The following is a 22211-nucleotide window of genomic DNA, read 5'->3' as shown; positions in this document are numbered from 1 at the left end:
TTGAATTAAGGGCATTGTAAAATTTGAAGATTTTTTCATGACGATGCAATTCTCTTAAATCAGTGTCACACTGCAGATCACTAATCTCAAGTTGTAGCTTTGTCGGTACACTATCAATATCTATTGAAAATGGATCGCGTACTATTGCTAAACTTGTCTCAATTTTACCATATTCTTCAAATTTATATTCTGGTATATTCAGCAACTTCAAACTTGGAAAGTGGTCCACGTTGTTATTCGATATTTGTCGAAGGAATAACTTGAGTTTTAATTGAAATCCATTAAAACTTTTTACCATATCATGGGAATATATTTTTTTTCCTTGCAACGCGGAGTTAAAAGTATTTAAATGTGTCACGATGTTCAACGTAGAAAATAGTGGGTACATAGTGTGAGACGAGACGCAAGGAAGATGTACTGAGAAAATTTAATCTATTGTCAATATTTAAAAAAAAATATATAAAAAAGTTATTCGTAATCAGAAGTACAATTAATGATAGCGGGCCGCAAAAAAATACCCGGCGGGCCACATGCGGCCCGCGGGCCGATGTTTGCCCCCCCCCTGATCTAGTAGGTACTTCTCCAGAGGGGGAATGGCAGTAGATTTCCGAATCGAATCGGGCAAAAGAGAAAAGATAATTATTTGACTGCGTAATTTTCCCGACTTATATGGGTTGTAAATGAGAACTGATTGTCCCTTAAAACTATTCAAAAATCAAGAGCATGTATCGGTTGTTCATTTTTACAAAGTTTTTATTAGGTCGTATTCTTATTTCTCCGGTGGTTGTTTCCGGTACAAATCTTGCAATCGATTTTTAACTAACTTTCCGACTAGCTAGACATTTGAAACTTTTAGAATATATCAGAACACGGTGCCAATGCATTCTTTTAATACTTTTAGTCATCTTTAAGGAGAATTGAATTAATTTTCAGTTAATTCTGTTTTGTATGAAAAGTTATTTCGGAAGAAATCCGTAATCCAATCCACTATTATTGGTTGCTAGGGGGTCTGGGGTCCTAGCAACTAAATTATTAATATATACGTGCGTTACTATGGAAATCAATATGAAATGTCAAAATGACATTTTAGCTTAGACTATGGATACATTTCAGTATTATTTCTATCAAGTACAATTTTTTTGATCGTTTAAGCTAGTGAAGTCAAGTTTATTTATGATTCAATAGAAAATTTAAAAACGCTGTATATAAAAAGTTCTTTTTATCTTGTAATTATTTATACTAATTATATCTAACTAAATACCTATCCATTTATAATTCCGATTGGGATTTTAACCAAATTGATTCGGGTATTGATGTATTTCACTTGCCCGAGAGCGAGTTTAGGTGAGCGACGTGATATATACGTGAAACTACTGAACACCTCTCGAATCGTATATTAGAAACTTACGCTGGATCTGAAAATACTTTTGAAAAACGTAAACTGATGATTTAGACAGGCACGGGATTCGGATCGGCTACCAAGACAAACAGGGTTACATGTAAATTGTACGTAAAACATTTCACCGTAGCACAGTTCGCCGTGAGCTTTCTTATCGGAAAGAGATGACCGTATACTATAGCGCACACTGGTTGAACACTTTGCGCTTTGGGCACAGTGGGAGATCACTTTTGAAGACATTATTCAGGCGGCCAAAAGCACTCCAGCGTAGCTTTATACTTATATATTTTGTAAAAAGATCTAAAAATATCATATGATTCGTAGCTTAATCAAATAAGTTCCTTCCGATATATATATATATATATATATATTTTTTTTTTCGACCATGTCCGATCCTAATAGGATCATATGGGCCTCCACAGAGTAGAGGTTTGTATTAACAGATTTTGTTTTTTACGAGAAATGGATGCCAGCCACTTGCTCAACCTATTAGGTCCATACCCTGACTCACACACAAATTGAAAAAAAATGTGTACTTGCCAGACCCAGGATTCGAACCTGAGACCCACGGCGTGATAGTCCAACGCTCAAGCTGCGCGACCACCGTGGGTGTCAAGATATATATATATCCGATAGATAATTTTAAATGATATACACACGTACTGTATTTTTAGAGTTTAATGACAATAAGATAACTAGTAGAGTATAGTATAGTTGGTAAGTACTCACAATGTCTTCAATTTGTTCATGCCACGAAAGTCTCCTTCGTATATCTGAGTGATGTTGTTCCCTTGCAGATCGCTAGAACAATAGAAAACACAAAGTAAGTTTTCTAGTAAACATATTGTAATATTACACAAATTTTATACAGGATCACATACAGCTTGACTTATGCTAAAAGATGTGCCGTATTTTACACAGTGTGGGTATAAAAAAAGACCCGAAAAAAGCAGAGAACAAAACGCCATAAAAACACCAAAAGGAATGTCGTCAAAGAGATATATATATATATAAAAACTGCGTAGATGGAAGGGTCTACGGCGCTACGAGCCTGCGTAGCTATTAGGAGTGGAAATACAGGGAGGCATAATGCTGGTAATGATGCAGCAATATTACTATCATTCACCAAATGGACGTATCTCTGGCATGCCAGCATTCTAATGTAAGTCTGCGATACAAAAGTGTTTTTGTCAGAATCTGTTGGCGGCGCCATTTTATAAAAAAACAGATCGTATTACTCGTAATTAATCCCCTGCTCCGCCGAGAATTCTTGTTTGTTTGAAACAAATAATTAAATGCGTCGATGTAGATAGCCAACTCATTTGCTCGATACAATGTGGATTAATTATCGTCATAGCGGAAATAAAACCTTCTTATTTTTTTCTTCTTTTTCCTATGGTACTGTGTTAAGAATATCGTAAATATATTATATTAACAATTATATTAACATTTTTTTCTTTTTACGAGACATGAATGTCAGCCACTTGCTCAACCTATTAAGCCCATACTCATGTTTTTTTGTCAGACACTATTGGCCGACACGTTACCGCTCGGCCATCAGTGACGCAGACTGATGGATATGCATTGTATTACGTAAAATAAAACACAATCATCATCATTAGCCTTAGTCTATCCACTGCCATGCACTGAGATCAGCGATTGTAAATTACAATATTTAGTACTAATTCCACTTATTTAATATTATTCTGGTTTCAGATGGACGTTTTATTTTAATTAATACCTACAGTGCATTTCCACATTCACAACAAAAGAAAAAAATAGTATTAAAAATAGCCGTCATATTTAGCGGCTGTTTTGATATTTCAATATTATGCACGTATGGCATATGAGATTTTGAGTGTTCATCTAAATTATAAATATTTCAAATAACAATAGTTTTACGCATTTGGTTATTTCTATAATAATTGAGGCAGTCTATCCTACCATAGGCGGTTTTAGCTACGTTTGAATTACAATGTGAATATTTTGGTTTCGGTACAAGTCGGCCATGTTTCGATGTATTCGGTCAATTTACGCAGTTACTTATAGTTGATAAAATAACGAATTCACAACTTATTTGTTTACCTAGGAAACATTTAATATTTTATAGAATTGACTCTTTGAATTTAAAATTATTGTGTTGATAGCTGTTTTTGACAGAACGACAGGATTTCCAACGAAAACTAAAAAATGTCACTAGGTATATACTTATTAGTTATTGTGTTATTGTTATTCCATGAATCGTTCAAATGAATATCTTTTAACATAAGCATTAATGTTTCTTACAAAAAATGTACGAACATTAAACATTCACCATGGGCTCTTCTTGGCATTTCGATTTTAATGCTGATGAAGTAAAGAGAAGTAAAGTCGAACGGATCTACTAAAAATAAGGCTTCGCCGTAGAGGCGGGCGCCTACCACTAAGGAGTAACACTAAGTCCTAAATTGCGTCAGCTTAATAGGGTCGAAGCACTCCCTTTCCTCGGAGAGTCAGGCATAATAATCATCAGGCGCCGCGGCGTGCTGAAACAGCCGCGGCGGGTGTGCATCCGGCGCGTGACGTTTCGATCGGCGCGCGGATTTGCCGGCCGCACAGAGCCACTGCCGTGCTTTTTGCCATGGCATGGGAGCTCTGATGCGGGTATAATCTCAAACTGTGGAATATTTGATTTGAGAAATTACACGTAATTTGTACTAATTGTGATTAATTTGTTGGCTCGCTGGTTTGCTAGTGATGTTGACACTATTAAATTTAATTCAAGAGATTACTTAGTGGATAAAGTAGTACAAAAAATAATATTGCGTATTAATCCCTACAAATAAGGTATAAGATAATAAAGAAAACCTCAGAGTCTTAAGGAGAGTTTTTTTCAATAAAAATCATTATATTTCAAAAATTTTAGGTAGAGTAGGTATACGTTTTATAACTTTGAACTTTTTTTGCACTTTTTACTAAACTGACGTCTCTTTGCCTTTTATTAAATCAAATGATATTCACTTGTTTAATATACTGTGTAGTAACAAACAAATAAATAGATATGTGAACAAAATATTTTTTGAATATATTACATTTTCACCGGAGTGGAAAGTTATGAAGCATTTATACTCTACCTACTGTATATTCGATAATGTTCTACGAAAATACTTGCAGGAAGAAAATTCAGCCCAGTTTACAATTTATAGAAAACCAGTGAAGCCGAATAAAATTAATGAAAAGCATAAATAACATTTATTTGAGATACGATATTTATATTATAAAAAATAGAATATTATTTAGAAATAAATATTATTATTTTATCAAATGTGATTTTAATATTAATACAATCGACCGAAGGTATTCGATGGAATTTAAATGTGATTTTTGCTGTGTTTTCAAGGGTTGCATGTAAATTGTACGTAAAACATTTCACCGTGGCACAGTTCCAATTTTATTTGATTCAATATGAACATTAATTCAATTTTCATAGATGATTTTGGGAAAATTCATGAATGAAAACCTAACCTAACCTAACAGATAATCCAGTATATCGGCTATTTTCAAAATTTGATTACTGCTGGCTTCCTGTAAAATGTAAGCCAACAAAAACCGTGTTTTATTTAGATTTTGCATTTTGAGAATAGCCGATATACTGGATTATTTGTTAGTTTGGGTTAGTTTAGGTTAGGTTAGGTTGGGTTAGGTTAGGTTAGGTTAGGTTAGATTAGGTTAGGTTAGGTTAGGTTTGGTTTGGTTAGGTTAACCTAACAAATAATCCAGTTTATCAGCTATTTTCAAAATGCGTTTTCCGCTGTATTCCGTATAACCGAACAGTACCGAATTTTATGTCAGTACTATATACCCAAAGAGGTTGGACGGTTTTTAATATACGGCCATATATTTCCGATACAATATTTCACGGTGAAGTGTGATACGGCAAACTGCATACGTTCAAGTTTCCGGACACGGATTTCAAGATATGTATGTTCAATATATGGAATGTTACATTCTCAAATCTTGTGAATAATTCATTGAATAAAAGAAATGGTTTATTGACATATTATTCTATTTTTGAATAGGCACTGAATACACACACGATTTAAGGATGTTAGATTTTTTATTAGGAACCGATAGCACAAAGTGTAGAGCATTCACACTCACAGTAGAAGATGTGAGTTCGAGCCTCACTTGGATTTTGTGTAATCATTATACAAAATCCTAGAAAAATAAAGTTGGACCAAGTGAGACTTGGTAGAACTCATAGATTAGTTGTGAAACCTCCATGATTTGAAACACTTATGGAAAATATCAATTATTGGTAGAAAACATATATTTTGATATAAATAATTAATAATAATATTTAAGGTGAATATTTCCATGTCTTTAAAATTATGGGGTTTCACGACATATCGATGCTACGAAATAACAAAATAAAATGCTGGTCAATGTCAGTTAATGTTGGCCAATGTTCGCACTGCGAGCCATTCCTTTTTAATAGCATCTTTTAACCTCTGTATTTACTGTGTTTTCTTCGTCTTCTTCTGCCATGTCCGCCCCTTAACTGGAGCATATGGACACCACACGGCGCCTCCAAGAATCCCTATCGCTCGCCAGTCATTTCCAGATCATACCACCATCACGTAACTCTACCGAATACACTCTATAGATAGTATTTTTGCGTGTTTTTAATTATATAAAACTGCTCTTCCCAGTTAGGTTAATAGTTTTAATAAATTTAATATGCCTTTTTCCTTCTTCCAGGTGAACCCTACGTAGGTCTTGATCGTTTCCGACCAGGTACATCCAAAGCCATTTCCTTTTAGTTTAAGATGACCAAGGTCTTTAAATCCCTAGTCAATACCATCTCTGTATGTTGTTTGAAGTATACCGAGTCTTCATTTGTTTTCAGGACTCCCAAATATAAGTTTTTTTGAAATGCCCGACTTGTCCATCTTATGTACATGGCTCAACCATCTAAACCGTCACAATTGTATGGACTGCACGATCTGTAGGCTCTTGATTGTGTGATAATAAATAATAATTGATAGTATTTAAAAAGACAAAAATAGTAAGCAGCAAGCAGAAAATATATATCTTTTTAATACTTCAATAAATATTATTTCCATTGGCTTCACAATTCGATGTAGATTTTGGCCACCGGACGAAGAGGTTTTGTAACAGATTTTTACGATATATTGAATGCTAGTCACTTGGTTTATCACAAGGTGAAAAGTAATACATTAATTTTGCTAGACCCGGGATTTGAACCCGATACCCATAACATACAAAGCGGATGAGTTACCGCTCGGCAATCGTGAGCGTATTCATCATGGACGGGCGGCATTAGGGCGTGGGTTAATTACATATTACAAATTTATATTTCATTCAAATATATAATAATATTATATAATATGTAGATTTGATTATCCCTAACGAAGAAATGGACTAAAAACAAAAATGTTAAAAGAAACATTTTGACTACAAATAATTTATATTTGAAATTTTCGTAAATTTTCCATCTTTCAGTGTGTCTTAATAACCTACCCTCATTTTTAGGTGGACATTTACTACAGTATAAAATGATTAGCCATTCCTCTATAATACAACTAATGATAATAGCAGCCTTATTGTTGACGGCGATGCTTTTGAAACTGTGGATTCATTTGTTTATCTGGGATATCTTGTCACAGACACTAATAACACGAGTGAGAAAATAATTCGCGGAATTAACCTACCCAACAGGTGCTATTTTGGTCTCGAAAAGCAAGGCACTCAAGGAAAAATAAACCATCCTTATAAAACTATCCCGCGCCCGTATGGATCAGAATGCTGGGCACTCAGCAAACAGGGTGAGAGAAATATGGATATCTTTAAGAAGAGAGTATTGTGAAGAATCTCTGAGGCTGTTAAATAAGATGGAATTTGGAGGTTAAGGCACGTAAACACTTTACGAGAGCGAAAAGATCACGACCATGTGAGACTGCGTTGGATCGGATGGATATGTTGGAAGAGATATCATCAAGGCGGGTCTAGGACGATTTGGCACCGCGAACTGGCCTCCGCCGATTGGCCTCCGGTAATTGGCCGCCGGTACAATCGGACGCCGGCCCAATTGGACACCGACCCAATTCGACGCCGACCCAATTGGCCTCCGGGAGGATTGGACGCCGCACAGTTGAATTAAATGCGCAAAGGAATAGACGCACGTTACGATTTGTTGGAGTAAATAAGCAAGTCAGTTTATAATGCTTCTATCTTTTCAGTAGTCGTACCTTATACATTTCGCGCTTGACACATTTTTAATATAGATTGAGAAAAATTATTATGCCTTATGATGTTTATTAAAAGAAAATAATTCTTCCCTCGCTAAAACTTAAATATGTGCATAATCAATTAATTTATTGTCTATACATGGATACTTATTTATATTTACAACAAATATTAATAATAATGTTAGATATTAGAATGAAAATTACATTATATTTCAGCGTTTTATCGACTTAATATTATAATAAAGCTTAAACATGTATATTATTATGCATAAATGCGTATTTTAAGATATTATGAAATTACAAACAAAATATTAAGTAAGTTATCTGCTAAGTATAAATGTTTCAGTAGTTTGATTGAAACTACTTAGGTACTGGGTGCCGGACGAAATCCCGAAGACCGAAATCCTGAATGGCCAAAATCCTGAAAGCCGAAATCCCGAATACCGAAATCCCGAACGCTGAAATCCCGAATGGCCGGAATCCCGAAAAATAAAAAAAATACAAACATCAATAATTGCGCAATTTTTGCAAGAGACACAAAAACCATTTTTTGTGGAAATGTAAAATACAAATATCAATAATTGCGCAATCGTGAATTGCGCAATTTTTGTGAGACACAAAATCCATTCGTTCTACAAAATAGTCTCTTCTGAAAAAAATTGCGCAATCGGAAAAACACATTTTCCGCAAAAATGGGATTTGTCTCTCTCACGAAAATTGCGCTCACGATTGCGCAATTATTGATGTTTGTATTTTACATTTTTTATATTTCCACAAAAAATGGGTTTTTGTCTCTCTTGCAAAAATTGCGCAATTATTGTTGTTTTTTTTTTTTATTTTTCGGGATTTTGGCCATTCGGGATTTCAGCATTCGGGATTTTGGCCTTCGGGATTTCGTCCGGCACCCAGTACCTAAGTAGTTTATCAATCAAACTACTGAAACATTTATACTTAGCAGATAACTTACTTAATATTTTGTTTGTAATTTCATACTATCTTAAAATACGCATTTATGCATAATAATATACATGTTTAAGCTTTATTATAATATTAAGTCGATAAAACGCTGAAATATAATGTAATTTTCATTCTAATATCTAACATTATTATTAATATTTGTTGTAAATATAAATAAGTATCCATGTATAGACAATAAATTAATTGATTATGCACATATTTAAGTTTTAGCGAGGGAAGAATTATTTTCTTTTAATAAACATCATAAGGCATAATAATTTTTCTCAATCTATATTAAAAATGTGTCAAGCGCTACTGACAAGGTACGACTACTGAGAAGATAGAAGCATATTAAACTGACTTGCTTATTTACTCCAACAAATCGTAACGTACGTCTATTCCTTTGCGCATTTAATTCAACTGTGCGGCGTCCAATTCTCCCGGAGGCCAATTGGGTCGGCGTCGAATTGGGTCGGCGTCCAATTGGGCCGGCGTCCGATTGTACCGGCGGCCAATTACCGGAGGCCAATCGGCGGAGGCCAGTTCGCGGTGCCAAATCGTCCCATTCCCCATCAAGGCGGGTTATGTACGTATCCCCCGAGGGCAAAGAATACCTAATTGGCCGAAACTGATATGGCTGGACTGCGCCGATTTAAGAATGATCTGTCAAAGCAACTGGAGAGTGTCCGCACTGGATCGTCCAGGATCGAGGAAGTGTTTGAATCAGGCCAAGACCAGCCAAGGGTTATAGTGCCATTAATGATTTTGATAAAATAATAATTATATTACCGTCATTAATGTTTACATAATTTATATATTAATTAAAAATGAACACTTATCAAAAGTGGAGCACTATGTGAAGGAAGCTCGAATCAAAAATGTCGTGTGCCAATTAAAACCATTATCAGTCTTTGCCCTCTAAGTTCAATCTTATGAATTTTAGTTGTATTATACAGGTTTTGATTTATGTACGGATGTAAAAGGCCTAGCTATTAAAGGTTCCATATTATTATTTTCTTTACGATCTTCAAATATTACGCGCGAAATTGTTTAACTACCATTAATGACGGCGTACCCAATTTTATGAGCAATGAATCGATATATTATTATATTATGTTACGTGGTAAAGTTGCGAAATTTACTTATTAGGCACGTATTGTTACTATCGAATTCAAACAGAATAATCTGATATTCACAATATTTCAATGGTAAGTAAAGTTGTACATTCAACTATTTTGTCATGTGTACACAATTTAACTTACGCCTCAACCAAAAAAAATCGTGGGTACTGTAGTAATATTAAAAGAGCCGTCACGCGCGTCAACCAAGTAGAGGAGAGAATAAGAAGGTTTCTCAGTGGAGACATGCGTATGCTGGAGTACAGGCGCCTTTTAATACTGTCGCCACATACTGTAATAGACGGCGTCTTCAGTTCGTTGTTGTGATATGCCAAGTAAAATAAAAATAGCCACCATATTTCAATGCGCTGTACAGAATACTAATTGTCAACGACTACCAATTCAATCGTGTAACATACTGGAATCGCTATCAAGTGTTATAATATAAAAAAAATCATATTTCGCAGTCTTTCATTATAACCTAATTATAGATTAGCGACAGCTATAACAGTTACAACTGATTTCTTTTGTTGAATACCTCATTTTATTTCAATGAAAGGTTTTACATATTAAATTATGTTTTACAAATTGCAACACACTAATTATAGACTGAATTAAAACATTGCTACAATAAAAAAAATCACACACGTCATTGATAAAATCAACATCCGTATTTTTTTATTGTTTATGGTCACGAAATAGAGTTGTCGTTTTTATCTAAAGCGCCTTGTTCGCCCGGCGTTGTATTAATTCACGGAAAATTTGCATTATTTAAACATTTAATTAAAACACGCAATTATCAGGAATTGTCTATGATAATGAAACTCTCTAGTCGTTGAACATTTTGAGTAGCTTCCCGCATCAGCTTTATCTTCGTGGGAGCTTTAACAGGCTCGTATCCCCCATCTCTCGTTTTTCTATCCCCCCGATACCCTTTCAACTACGCCCTTTCTCCCCGCTACCCCACATACCCATTTTAAAGTTCTGCAGACCACATTTTAACCCCAATGTATTACCTACTCATCTTGCTCTCTCAACTTTGGTAGGTACCTACATTGCGATTTGCGCAGTCGTTCAAAATTTTGGATCCTATTCAAGAGTTAAGTTACTTCTTATGGCGCTCGTGATGGGCGAGAGGCAGACTGCTAGCTTCCAAAACCCAGGGTTGCGGATCGATAAAATATAGATATTATTTTTTAAGCGTATATTTTGGTCTAGATTCTAGACTCTACACTAGACTAGAAGGGAATGGCACAACTGAAAGCCAGGACAATTGGACGCCGCACTGTCGTAGAACGTAGACGATGGATTTCAATCAGTTTCTATCTACTACTTAGTAGTTTTAATTCATTTTACTCGTAACATAATATTTTTTTTTATTACGGATTGAGAATTACTATGCCTAAAGCTTTATATAAAAATAAAAACTCTTTTTTCGTTGGGACTTAAACATATGCAAGATTAAATCATTATTTACGTGTGCATATTTAAATTCTCACCAACTATTAAATCATATTATATCAGCAGCTACGTCTATCTCGGACAGCAGGTGTCCATAGACGGAAGCATGCACGATGAAATTGCTCGAAGAACAAAGCTGGGATGGAGTGCTTTCGGACGTCTGAATAGTGTCTTCAAGAGTGACCTACCATTATGTCTTAAGCGTAGGGTGTTCAACCAATGTGTGCTACCCGTGCTCACATACGGCTGCGAGACGTGGACCCTTAACACGAGAGATGTCCAAAGGCTAAGAGTCACACAGCGAGGCATGGAGAGGTGCATGTTGGGCATCACGCGAAAGGACCGCAAGAGAAACGAATGGGTTAGGAAGCAGACAAGAGTACGCGATGTAATAGACGTTGCCAAACAGCTGAAATGGAGATGGGCGGGGCACATTGCTCGCCAAAAGGACGGCCGCTGGACAAATGCCGTCATCCAATGGTACCCAAGGGGTACGAAACGGCCACAGGGTCGCCCTAAAAGCCGCTGGGTTGATGAACTGGTAAAGTTCGGCGGAAATACGTGGCAGCGAACGACACAGGACCGAGAGAGTTGGAGAAAGCTTGGGGAGGCCTTCATCCAGCAGTGGATTGACCCCGGCTGATGATGAAATATAAATAATAGTATAAAATATTTTTTTAAAGTAGTACGTGTAAGTACCTAACGTCTATTTATTTTCGATTTGCTGGCGTCCAGTTGTCCCGGCGCCAAATCGTCCTAGACCCGACTAGAAGTACCTAGTCGTAGTAAAAGGTAAGTAGAATGGTGTCCAATGAATGACACTAACACCGTTCCAAAATGATTTCGTTATTCCCACAAAGTATGTTCTAAATAAAACACTTAAAAATATACAATACAACCCAACGGAAAACAAGGGAAGAAATTAGGTATACCTACAATAATAAGGGTTTCATGACAAAACAGAACAGCCAGGGGAAAAATAAAACATTCATTTTCGTGGAATCTATTTATTAATTAAATACTTATTAAACTTAAGTTTTTTTTAAATTTAATTTAATTTAATTACTATATTATTATATTATTAAACAATGAGTGGCGTTGTGAAAACTTTCACAACAACTTGTAGTCTTAGGATATTTCTCAGCAGCAGCTTCAAAATGATTCCATGTTCTAATTAAATTAAATATTAAAAACTTTAATAAACGTTTAATAAGTATTTAATTAATAAATAGATTCCACAAAAATGAATGTTTTGTCATGTTCTGTTTTATCACCGTTCTGTTTTCTCCGGTTACCCGTATATATTGATATCAAATTCTGATAGGTACTCCTAAGTATTGAGTCATACCTATCAAATTCATTTCTATGCTATATAGCCATCTCTTTCTGATAAGATAGCTCACTGTGAACTGTGCTACGGCGAAATTTAATACATACACTGTACATGTAAGCAATTTTATTATGAGCAGAAATGTTTATACATATATATCACTATTGAATTGTCTCATAAGAGAAAAATGTCTCAACAAAATATTCAAACTTTTACGATTTCAGCCAACAACATTTGCTACCAATTCCTACTAAAATGACCTCTTTGTTACGAAAATTTGCATATATCATATTTTATTAAATTTATGTAGTAGGCTTGATTTAAACATCCACCAATATACAGGGTTTGCTGAATGGTATGTATTCTCTATTCTCGTGTATAGCATCGTCATAGCCTCCACATCCTGAAGCGTCCCCCCTACCTATCAATAAGGTTACAGCCAGTGTGACGCTCTATAGTAGCGTTTTCCAAATGGTGTTCGAGGTAATCAGTGTATTTTAGCGATTTTTTTTGTTGTTTATGAATACATCCACTAGAATTATGGAGTTGTATTCGAGTATTAACACAATAATCAACTTTTTTTATTGTTCCTGAAAATTTTTATCTCACTTATCTGGTCGATCCGTAACGTCGGGGCCCCAGACTAGAGCCCTGTCAGCCCCCGTTTGTGGGGGCCATGAACACCGTGTCATTGACTTTTACAAAAGCGCCGAGTGATACAACGTACCTATCTGTATTTTTGAGATCTGTGTTTACCGGAGAATCCATAAAATATAAGAAAAGTAATGATGTAGTACGGGTTAAAAAATCCCAGGAATCATATTTATTGTGAAGAATGCTCGAATTCTTCGTACACAGTATAGGAAATGACAAATCTGCACTGCTTCAGTAAATCACACATGGGAATAAAAGAGCAAAAGAATACAGTGGATAGGATGAATTTCGTGGCTGAAGAATCTGCACTAGATCTTTTTCCAACGTACAAAGTTGCAATGAATAAAAAAGGTAGGTATTTATTATGTTTTTTATATGATTATACTAATATTATGTTGATTGCCTTATTGATTACAAATTGGATATTGTGTAATATACCTTATCATTAAGCGGTTTGGTAATATTATTTGAATGCAATCAGCGTTTTCAATTTCAGGCTTTACGATCCAATGCTGAGAAAAAAAGAATTGCCTATTTTTAAATTGGTAATGTAAAAAGGCCTCGACGGTCAATGGGTGAAGGGTTTACCGGCCATGCAGAAAATTGGGTTAAGATCTTATTGACAAAATCCAAGGCACGTTTTGTTATTACCAATGCCAATGATCGGATAGCTATCGCCTACGTTATGTTATGGAATAATATTACGTAATATATTTACGCACCTTTGCAAACAGTCATTTTATAATAATATCATATTATGTGTCGATTTTATTGTTATTGAAAATTCATATTTATAATATTATTTTTGCTATGATGTGGCTCAAGATTACAAGACCTTATCTTTGCAAACAGTAAATTATGAATTATATTAAATTCTACGTCTTTTGCGGCTATTACCTACCTACATAATGTTTTCATTTTTATCAAATATAATTATTACAAGACAAAAAGAACTTTTTATATACAACGTTTTTAAATTTTCTGTTGAATTATTATGCTCAAACTTGTACTTGATATGAAGTAAATAAAAAACCAACAAATATAGAATACTGAAATGTCATTTTGACATTTCATTTTGATTTCCATAGTAACGCACTATATATAACTATATATGCTAGGACCACTACCTTAGCAACCAATAATAGTCTTTTATTTTTACGGATTTTTCTGAAATAACTTTCCATACAAAACAGAATTAACTGAAAATGAATTCAATTCTGCTTAAAGATGGCTAAAAGTATTAAAAGAATACATTGGCATCGTGTTCTGATATATTCTAAAAGTTTCAAGTGTCTAGCTAGTCGGAAAGTTAGTTAAAAATCGATTGCAAGAATTGTACTGGACAAACAACCACATGAGAAACAAGAATACGAGCTAATAAAACGTTGTAAAAAAATAACGCAAATTAACGTACCTCTTTAAAAAAAAAAATGATATCCTTTCAAATACTTTAATCAGACTAAAAACCTAACATTTTCTGTCGTCATCCCTAAGCAAATCTTAAAAAATTAAATTCAACAAAAATCTTTCTAAAAATGACATAAGTACACATTATTTTCTGACGATCAGAGTGTTTCCACAAAACATTGCAAAATATAACAATACAAAAAACAAATCTTTCAATATCTATAGAAAAAAATCCAAATATCATTAAATAATATTAATACGAAATTTGTTGCGTCATACGGAGGACGGAATAATTCCGATCCCTCCTTAGGTATAAAGCCCACCAAAAAAGCGCTCGGTGCGCTCACTACTGAGTAGGCCCCCTCCCACCCGCGCATTACCCTTCACCTATGTAATAAGGGGCCCAAGAAGCACAAAATAATTATTATTATCAGCGTCTCTCATAACAAAGCAATAAAAATATTATATTATTTTTCGGGGCTTGTAATTAATATTCACGATGACATAATTCTACCAGCGAAATATTGGACACGCAGCAAACTAAACAATGGGTTCACTGTTATTAAATAATGCCTTCTCGCCCGTCTATCAACGACGCTTCCGAAGCGTGATTTTGCTTGCCGTTTTTAATGAATGGACTACGTTGTATTTTCGTTAATTCGTATCGCTGAGAAGCCAAAAAACGATGAATCATGGGGCAGGCGGGCACAATGCGTCGTCAAATCCAGTGTGCGCCGGCGTATTTGATTACGTTGTATTTTCGATGATTTACATTGAATATGCGCGAGCGCCCCGCAAGCCCGATTCTATGTGCACGACGCCTTAGAGTTTCAGTACACGGGTACAGAGAACACCGCACCGTGAGTGTAAAACCAAGGCATCTGCAAAATTTTCAATTTCGAGATTAAATGCAAAACAACTGCATAAGTCGTGAACTTGATAATGTAAAATTGAAGTAACTGAAAGAACATGCAATATAATGTAGATATAAACCAAATATGATTTTTTTTAGAAACTTTATTTCTCCAAACAAAACGAAGACTTCAAACCCCAGTATATCCAAAATATGTCTTTCGCAGATGCCTTGGTTTTACACTCACTTCATGTCATTAACCATAAATGATGGCAGAGCAAGTCAAGAGTTTTATTTTCTAAAAATCCCTTTTTAAGCACTATACATGGTTGCTACATCAGTCTCGTGGAGCATCGTTTCGGGACAAAAAAGTGTGGCTCTAAAAGCTTTTCATTCTTTCACATTTATAGCGTCATGGAAGGCGGCCGTGTACAAACCGCGGCTGCATATACATGGCGGGTGTAGATGAAGTAAATCAAATCATGTTCCAAAAATCAATCAGTCACGAGTTATATTTTATTCAGTAAAATATTTACTCGGGGGATAATAATAGCCTGACCAAAAAAGTTTACGTTAGTTCAAAAAACTTGGAAATTTGGAGATCCTAAAAACTTCAATATATTAGAAAACTTTCGATAAATCTCACAAAAGTTTAACAATGTAGAATTAAGTTGGAATTTACTTTTTATTCGATTCTTAGAGTAAAACATATTGAACGTTGTGAGAGTAATATTATGATAATCGGAAGATTATTATTACATTATGTTTAATATGGAAATGTTTTGCTTTACTGGAAAACGGAGAGTGTATGCAATGGACGCTAATTATTTTGATTGAAACGGTTTCATTCTTAAAAGTGATTCACTGCACAACTACACGGGCAATAAAATCATGTTACTATACTCATAAATTCTACTTGTATGTACAGTCTGAATATAAATGAATGAATTTATGTAAAAATGCATATTGTAAACCTTCTCAAACTTTCCCAACAGTGTGCAAAGAATTTTATGTTTCGAAGTTTTATTATGTGTATTAGGTATTTCGAATGATTACGATTCGAGCACGTTGTCGTTACGCTATTCCGGCCAACCGGTTATCGATAATATTTTCATCGCAAACCAATAATTTGACACTGTTTAAAAGAATCGCGTTCTATTGATATACTATCATAAATCGTCCGGTGTTCGAATGTCGAACAAAGCTCATCATAGTATAAAAAAAGTATTGAACGATTATATATCATGTGGCGCACTCACTCAGCGGACAACTTATACTGGTGTATCTATAGTAAAATTATAAGCCAAATACTTTAAGGGGGGACATGCTCATCGTACGTCATAATGGAGCTTTTATGCTATTGTCAAAGCATGATCCTGGACATTCCTTAAACGTTGTAGATAATCTATTTACATAATTTTGAAGCCTTATTATCTTTTATATTTATTTTAAATATTTAATGACTGCATAAAGTATTTTTATTACATAAAATAGTATTCTTTTAAACCTCTCGCTCTTATGTTTTAGAATATAGTCATATTTCAGTACGTCCATGTGAAGTGGTGTTAAGATTTTTTATGTTTATTAATTTTTAAAAGCTTATAAAACTATTAATATATTTAATATAAAACTAAAAATTTATATCGACATTATTATAGTGAAATATTTAAAATAAAAAATTATATTGATAATCTCTGTGATCCCAAATTTGACAAGAATTAGGCATTTTATTATTTAAAAAATGGGCAAGATTTACACATTTAAAGATACTCGTACTTTTAAAGATACTGATTATAAGCTATGTCTTTGACCATTCAAATGTGATAAAAATTCTACGAATAATGTTTGCTTTATAATAATTATTGACCTAAGAATAAGGTAGTATTTTTTTGAAATACGCCATTTCTATTGGCATTTCCCAGTGGCTAAACTACAACATACGGCCGTAGCCATAAATTGACAAACGATAAATGAAGTGGGGAGTGAAACATGGACCGTAATTAAAAGAAAGATCCAGAAACTTAGAGTAGCACAACGTGGTATGGAGAGGTGCATGATGGGCATAACGCGAAAGGACAAAAAGAGGAATGAGTAGATAAGGAAGCAAACAATGGTTTGCGATGTAATATAGCTTATTAAAAGCCTTAAATGGAGATGGGCTGGACACATAGCTTGAAGAAGAGACAATCGTTGGACAAATCTAGTCATCCAGTGGTATACAAGAAGTACAAAACGTCCGTAAGGTGGACCTAGAGGCTGCTGGATCGATGAAATGATAAAGTTTTGCGGAAGTACGTGGCAACGCAATGCACAGGACCGAGAGAAGTGGAAGCAGCTTGAAGAGGCCTTCATCCAGCAGTGGATAGATTCAGGCAGATGATGATGATGATGATGATGATACGTAAATATTGAAAGTAACATTTATTACGACACCTCCCATGTATACGGCCGGAACTGTACAATAATAATTTTCAGTAGTACGATTTTAACAAATTTTAATGACACCACAACGTTAGTTTTTAATGTTAAAATCGTAATTTTTTAGTTGATTGATATATTATATTGATTGAATTTTTTTTCGATTATCATTGTTGCATTATCTTTAAAATTATTTAATAAAAGGTCATAAAGTTAAAATAGCCAAAAACGCAGTTACGGCATTTTACGTATGAGGTGTTGATTAGGTATATAAAATTACAGGTCCATTCAAAAATAATTTCAAACTTCTAGTATAAGATTTCTTTGGCGTCAATATTAAAAATAACATTATTTTTTAACACGCTTTTATGTATATCCCACATTTCTCTATACTCGAGAAGAAATTGTACCTGTTTACGGCCGAATCCAGAAGGTCTCTCAGCCAGAGTTGGTGCGAACACAGATACGAAAGGCTGGGTGTATTAGTGCATTTCTGAGGCAACGGGCATTGCACAACGTCTACGAGAAACAGCCGTTTGTCTTGCTTACGTCTTATAGCGAAAAGAGGACAAAATGCGTATCCGTTGACGTCGTTGAAACATCCTTTTTGTAAACAGTGCGTCTGTGTGAGTATTGCTTGGCCTCAACTCTTGTTAACACATCTATGACCCGCTTCGGTACAGTTCGGTTATGAGGAATACAGCGGAAAACACATTTTGAAAATACCCGATATACTGGATTATTTGTCAGTTTGGGTTAGTTTAGGTTAGGTTAGGTTTTTTTTCAGAATTATTAATAACCATGTCCTTGTTTTTTCGTACAAGGTGGTTGTTAGTAATTTTGAACAATCACAAACAACCAGGCTTTGAGAAAAACACATAAATGTTTTTTGTCATGACCGGGAATCGAAACAGGAACTCTCGGGTGGAAGGCCAGCGCCTTATCCACTGCACCACGAGAGCCGCCTTGGTTAGATTAGGTTGGGTTGGGTTGGGTTGGGTTAGGTTAGGTTAGGTTAGGTTTGGTTAACCTAACAAATAATCCAGTATATCGGCTATTTTCAAAATGTGTTTTCCGCTGTTTTCCTCATAACCGAACTGTACCCCCGCTTCACTTATTTTTGTGTACCCCGGTTGCGTAGCACTGGCGTAGACGCTCACACAACAGTGTAGTCGTCGTTCAATTTGCAAAAATCAAAATCGGCGCAATGCCCTTAATCAAAGTGAATTATGCCCGCTGACAAAACATGTCGCGGACTGTCACACTAACTAGACTCCACTTGAATATTAACGGACTGTTAATAAATCATATCTGCTCACTGTACAGTCAAGCGAACCGGAGGTGGGCACCTATTTTTAAAGCGTGCAGTTAATATCGGAGTAAAGTTTGCGGCTTGTTCGTGGAAAGCGCCATTAATGTGAGTTATTTTTGAACGAAATATCAGTGTTCATCTCTCTTGAAACTCGTAGGTCACTTCTGCACTTGAGACATTTTTCCCAGGTCTCACGAAGTATGCTTTCCAATCCCGACGTCCTGAAGAATTAAAATTTTTATGCGACCGTCAATTGAGGACCTTGCATTAAAAGGGGGGCAGATCCAGTTGTTGGTCGTTACTCTTTTTTTCACCTATAATATAACCGAAAAAAATGCTATCGTTTGATATATATAAGAGATAAATCCGTCAAAGAACAAGCATGTTATTGCGACGTCTGGATCTGCCACATACGTCCGTTTGGTGCCACAAGGGAGCAGAACCGGACTTGCCACCCTTAGTGCAACGAACAAAATAGTTTTGCTCTTCATTTATAGCTTTGTTATATATACATTGTTAGTTATTTAAGTGTTCATTAATAGTTTCTAAAATATAACATTATTAATAATATTATCCATAATATATATATATATCCATATAACACTAAACATTATAGTACAATTTTAACATTTTGGTGCAAAAGAGGGGCGAACCAAACTTTCAAAATTCGCCAAAATTCTAAAACTTTTTTATTTACCTTAAAGACTATATAGCGTGTGTAAATCCGGTATTTTATTGAAGTGTATATTTTTTAAGCATTGGTAAGTATAAAGATTAATTTATATATTTTTTTTAATTTACTAAACTTTTTAAAAGTTGGATCTGCCCCCCTTTTAATGCAAGGTCCCCAATTAACTACGTGGTCGCAACCTCTTCTTGATAATAACTGTTTCTTCGAACGATGTGGTGATATTACGAATGAAAGCTATTGTTTTGGATTTTTGTTGAAACTGGTTGAAAAAATAAACAAATTAAAGCATTGATCGTAAGGTTTCTGTACATATTATATTGTTTTAATAATAAACTATCTTTGTAAACCTTCCTCAAAATATATAGATTTATAATATCTACAATTAATAAGATATCATTATTTAATTGAACTAATATAAAAGTATGTTGATATTCAAAGCAAAACAGGCTGCGCCATTTCGATTTTATTTTCAAAGAGGTGCCAACATTGAGAATATTATTTTTTTCTCTATCTACCAATTCAATAATACCTACTAAATTAGTTACTGTCAAAGATTGATAGATAAAAAAAATGATGAAAAATATGAATCTTTTTTCTATAGTTTAAACTCTTTTCAAGTATTTTTAGTTCTTAATATTACAATATGATCATTATTCATCTCCATTGATAATAATTAATTTCAGGATAAATTCCGAGCCAAGTTTACAAATACATCGTAGATTCTTATGTAGCTTACGTAAATTCCGAAATTTTCTAGTGGGTAGGGTAATACGATTTTGTATTTTTTTATGGAGGTGAAAAGGAAATTGAATCCCTAACAGCATGTATACGATAATACAGATGTGTATACGTATTTTTTCGTTACACTGGCTTGAGATATATTTAAGCATTACATATTCAAATACATGATTGAATAAACTATACTATAGTGTACATATAATACTATAATTAAATAATGCCCACATACAAAAGTCGTCTCGTACCTCGTCCACTCTTAATCGGAAAGATCATAAAGCACAAACGGCGCTGTAACGCATCTGTATGTGTTTGGTGTGAGTCTGGTCTCAAGAACAACTATTATAGAAGACTTGTCACAGAGTTTTTATTAGGCCTTTTTCAACAGTCATGTCGATGACATGATAGCGCCTGTATATGTGCATGGATTTATTTGCAGCAATAGTGAGTATTTTAAACTATCGTGAGAATAACTGTTTACACGTAAAAGTGCTGACTGTCTCTCCAATCTCATTCTTTAAGAGTAACCGAGACGCGATGTTGTCATTTTATGGTACTATTTGATAGGTCGTAAAAATTGGTTAACATCAAAATGAGTCTCTACGCGGTGTACTTCGTTTTTTGCCGGCAGATTCGCCACTATAATTCTACTATGCAGGCGTAGATCAAAACAATCCCAACTGTCACATGAAAATTCAGAAGCTTTCGAGCTTTTTTGATTCATGCATGCAATCTTGCAACTTGCATGAAAATAGTGTTTACACGTGCATTTTCTTGTTATACTAAATAATACTAGATAATACGTACTGTTAGCAGTAAATCCATGCACGTGTGAACGGGGTATTAATATTATATTTAAACTATTGCGCAATAACATATTATTATTCAAACGAATCTATATTCCGCAAGTTACGCAATACAGCTGGATGAACATTTTTCATTGAGGCAATATAATATCGCACAAACCTTTGTTTTACAACAGACAAACAATAAACGTGTTATAACAAATTATTTTGCAAGTATTTAATGGTATTCCACTATATTTCAGAGCCAGTGTGTCGTATGTATCTACGGTTTTGCAGAAAATAAATCAAGTTTTTGTACCTAAAGTATCGTAATCATTCAGTGTCAACTAAACCTTCATTGTGTGTAATATGATAATAATTCGTTAGTGAAAATATGTTTTGTTAATTAGTTAAGATGAGTTTTGAATTATATGCCATAGTAATATAATTTTATTATGAAAATGTTTATAATAATTATAACATAACAGAATAGGAAATAATATTAAAATAAACGGTTATCACGTGAACTATAATTACGTTGATATATCGCACTTAATAATTCATAATAAAGTTGCAGTGAAAAGCATGAAAAAAAAACGGGAATTCCTTAAAATTAAAAAGCCGAAAACTCATTGCGTAGAGCGGTTAAAAAATCTTAAATTGCGTTTTCCCGAAAGTGCTATATTTAAAACTACCATGCATTGGCTTTTAGCTACAGATTGTAGAAAAATTGTAGTGTTAATGTTGTATCAATGATATTTACAGACCAATGACATTAATATGGACGAATCATCTGGAAAAGAAAATGACACTCACTTTATTGTCAGGTCTGCCGAATGG

General features: G+C 34.5%; 1 protein-coding gene across 1 annotated transcript in view; it reads right to left on the bottom strand.

The window, feature by feature from the left end:
* sli (slit guidance ligand) overlaps positions 1 to 22211 on the bottom strand; it is a 381470-nt gene that overhangs the window by 85360 nt on the left and 273899 nt on the right. The window contains exon 3 of the mRNA XM_085954614.1: positions 2129 to 2200. Coding sequence (XP_085810740.1) covers positions 2129 to 2200 — 72 coding nt within the window. The remainder of the gene's footprint in view (positions 1 to 2128; positions 2201 to 22211) is intronic.

This window comes from Rhyacophila brunnea, unplaced genomic scaffold (genome assembly GCF_057557595.1).
Source record: "Rhyacophila brunnea isolate RB1 unplaced genomic scaffold, BYU_Rbru_1.0 scaffold_4, whole genome shotgun sequence".
Lineage (NCBI taxonomy): Eukaryota > Metazoa > Arthropoda > Insecta > Trichoptera > Rhyacophilidae > Rhyacophila > Rhyacophila brunnea.
This window is presented reverse-complemented; position numbering and strand designations above follow the sequence as displayed.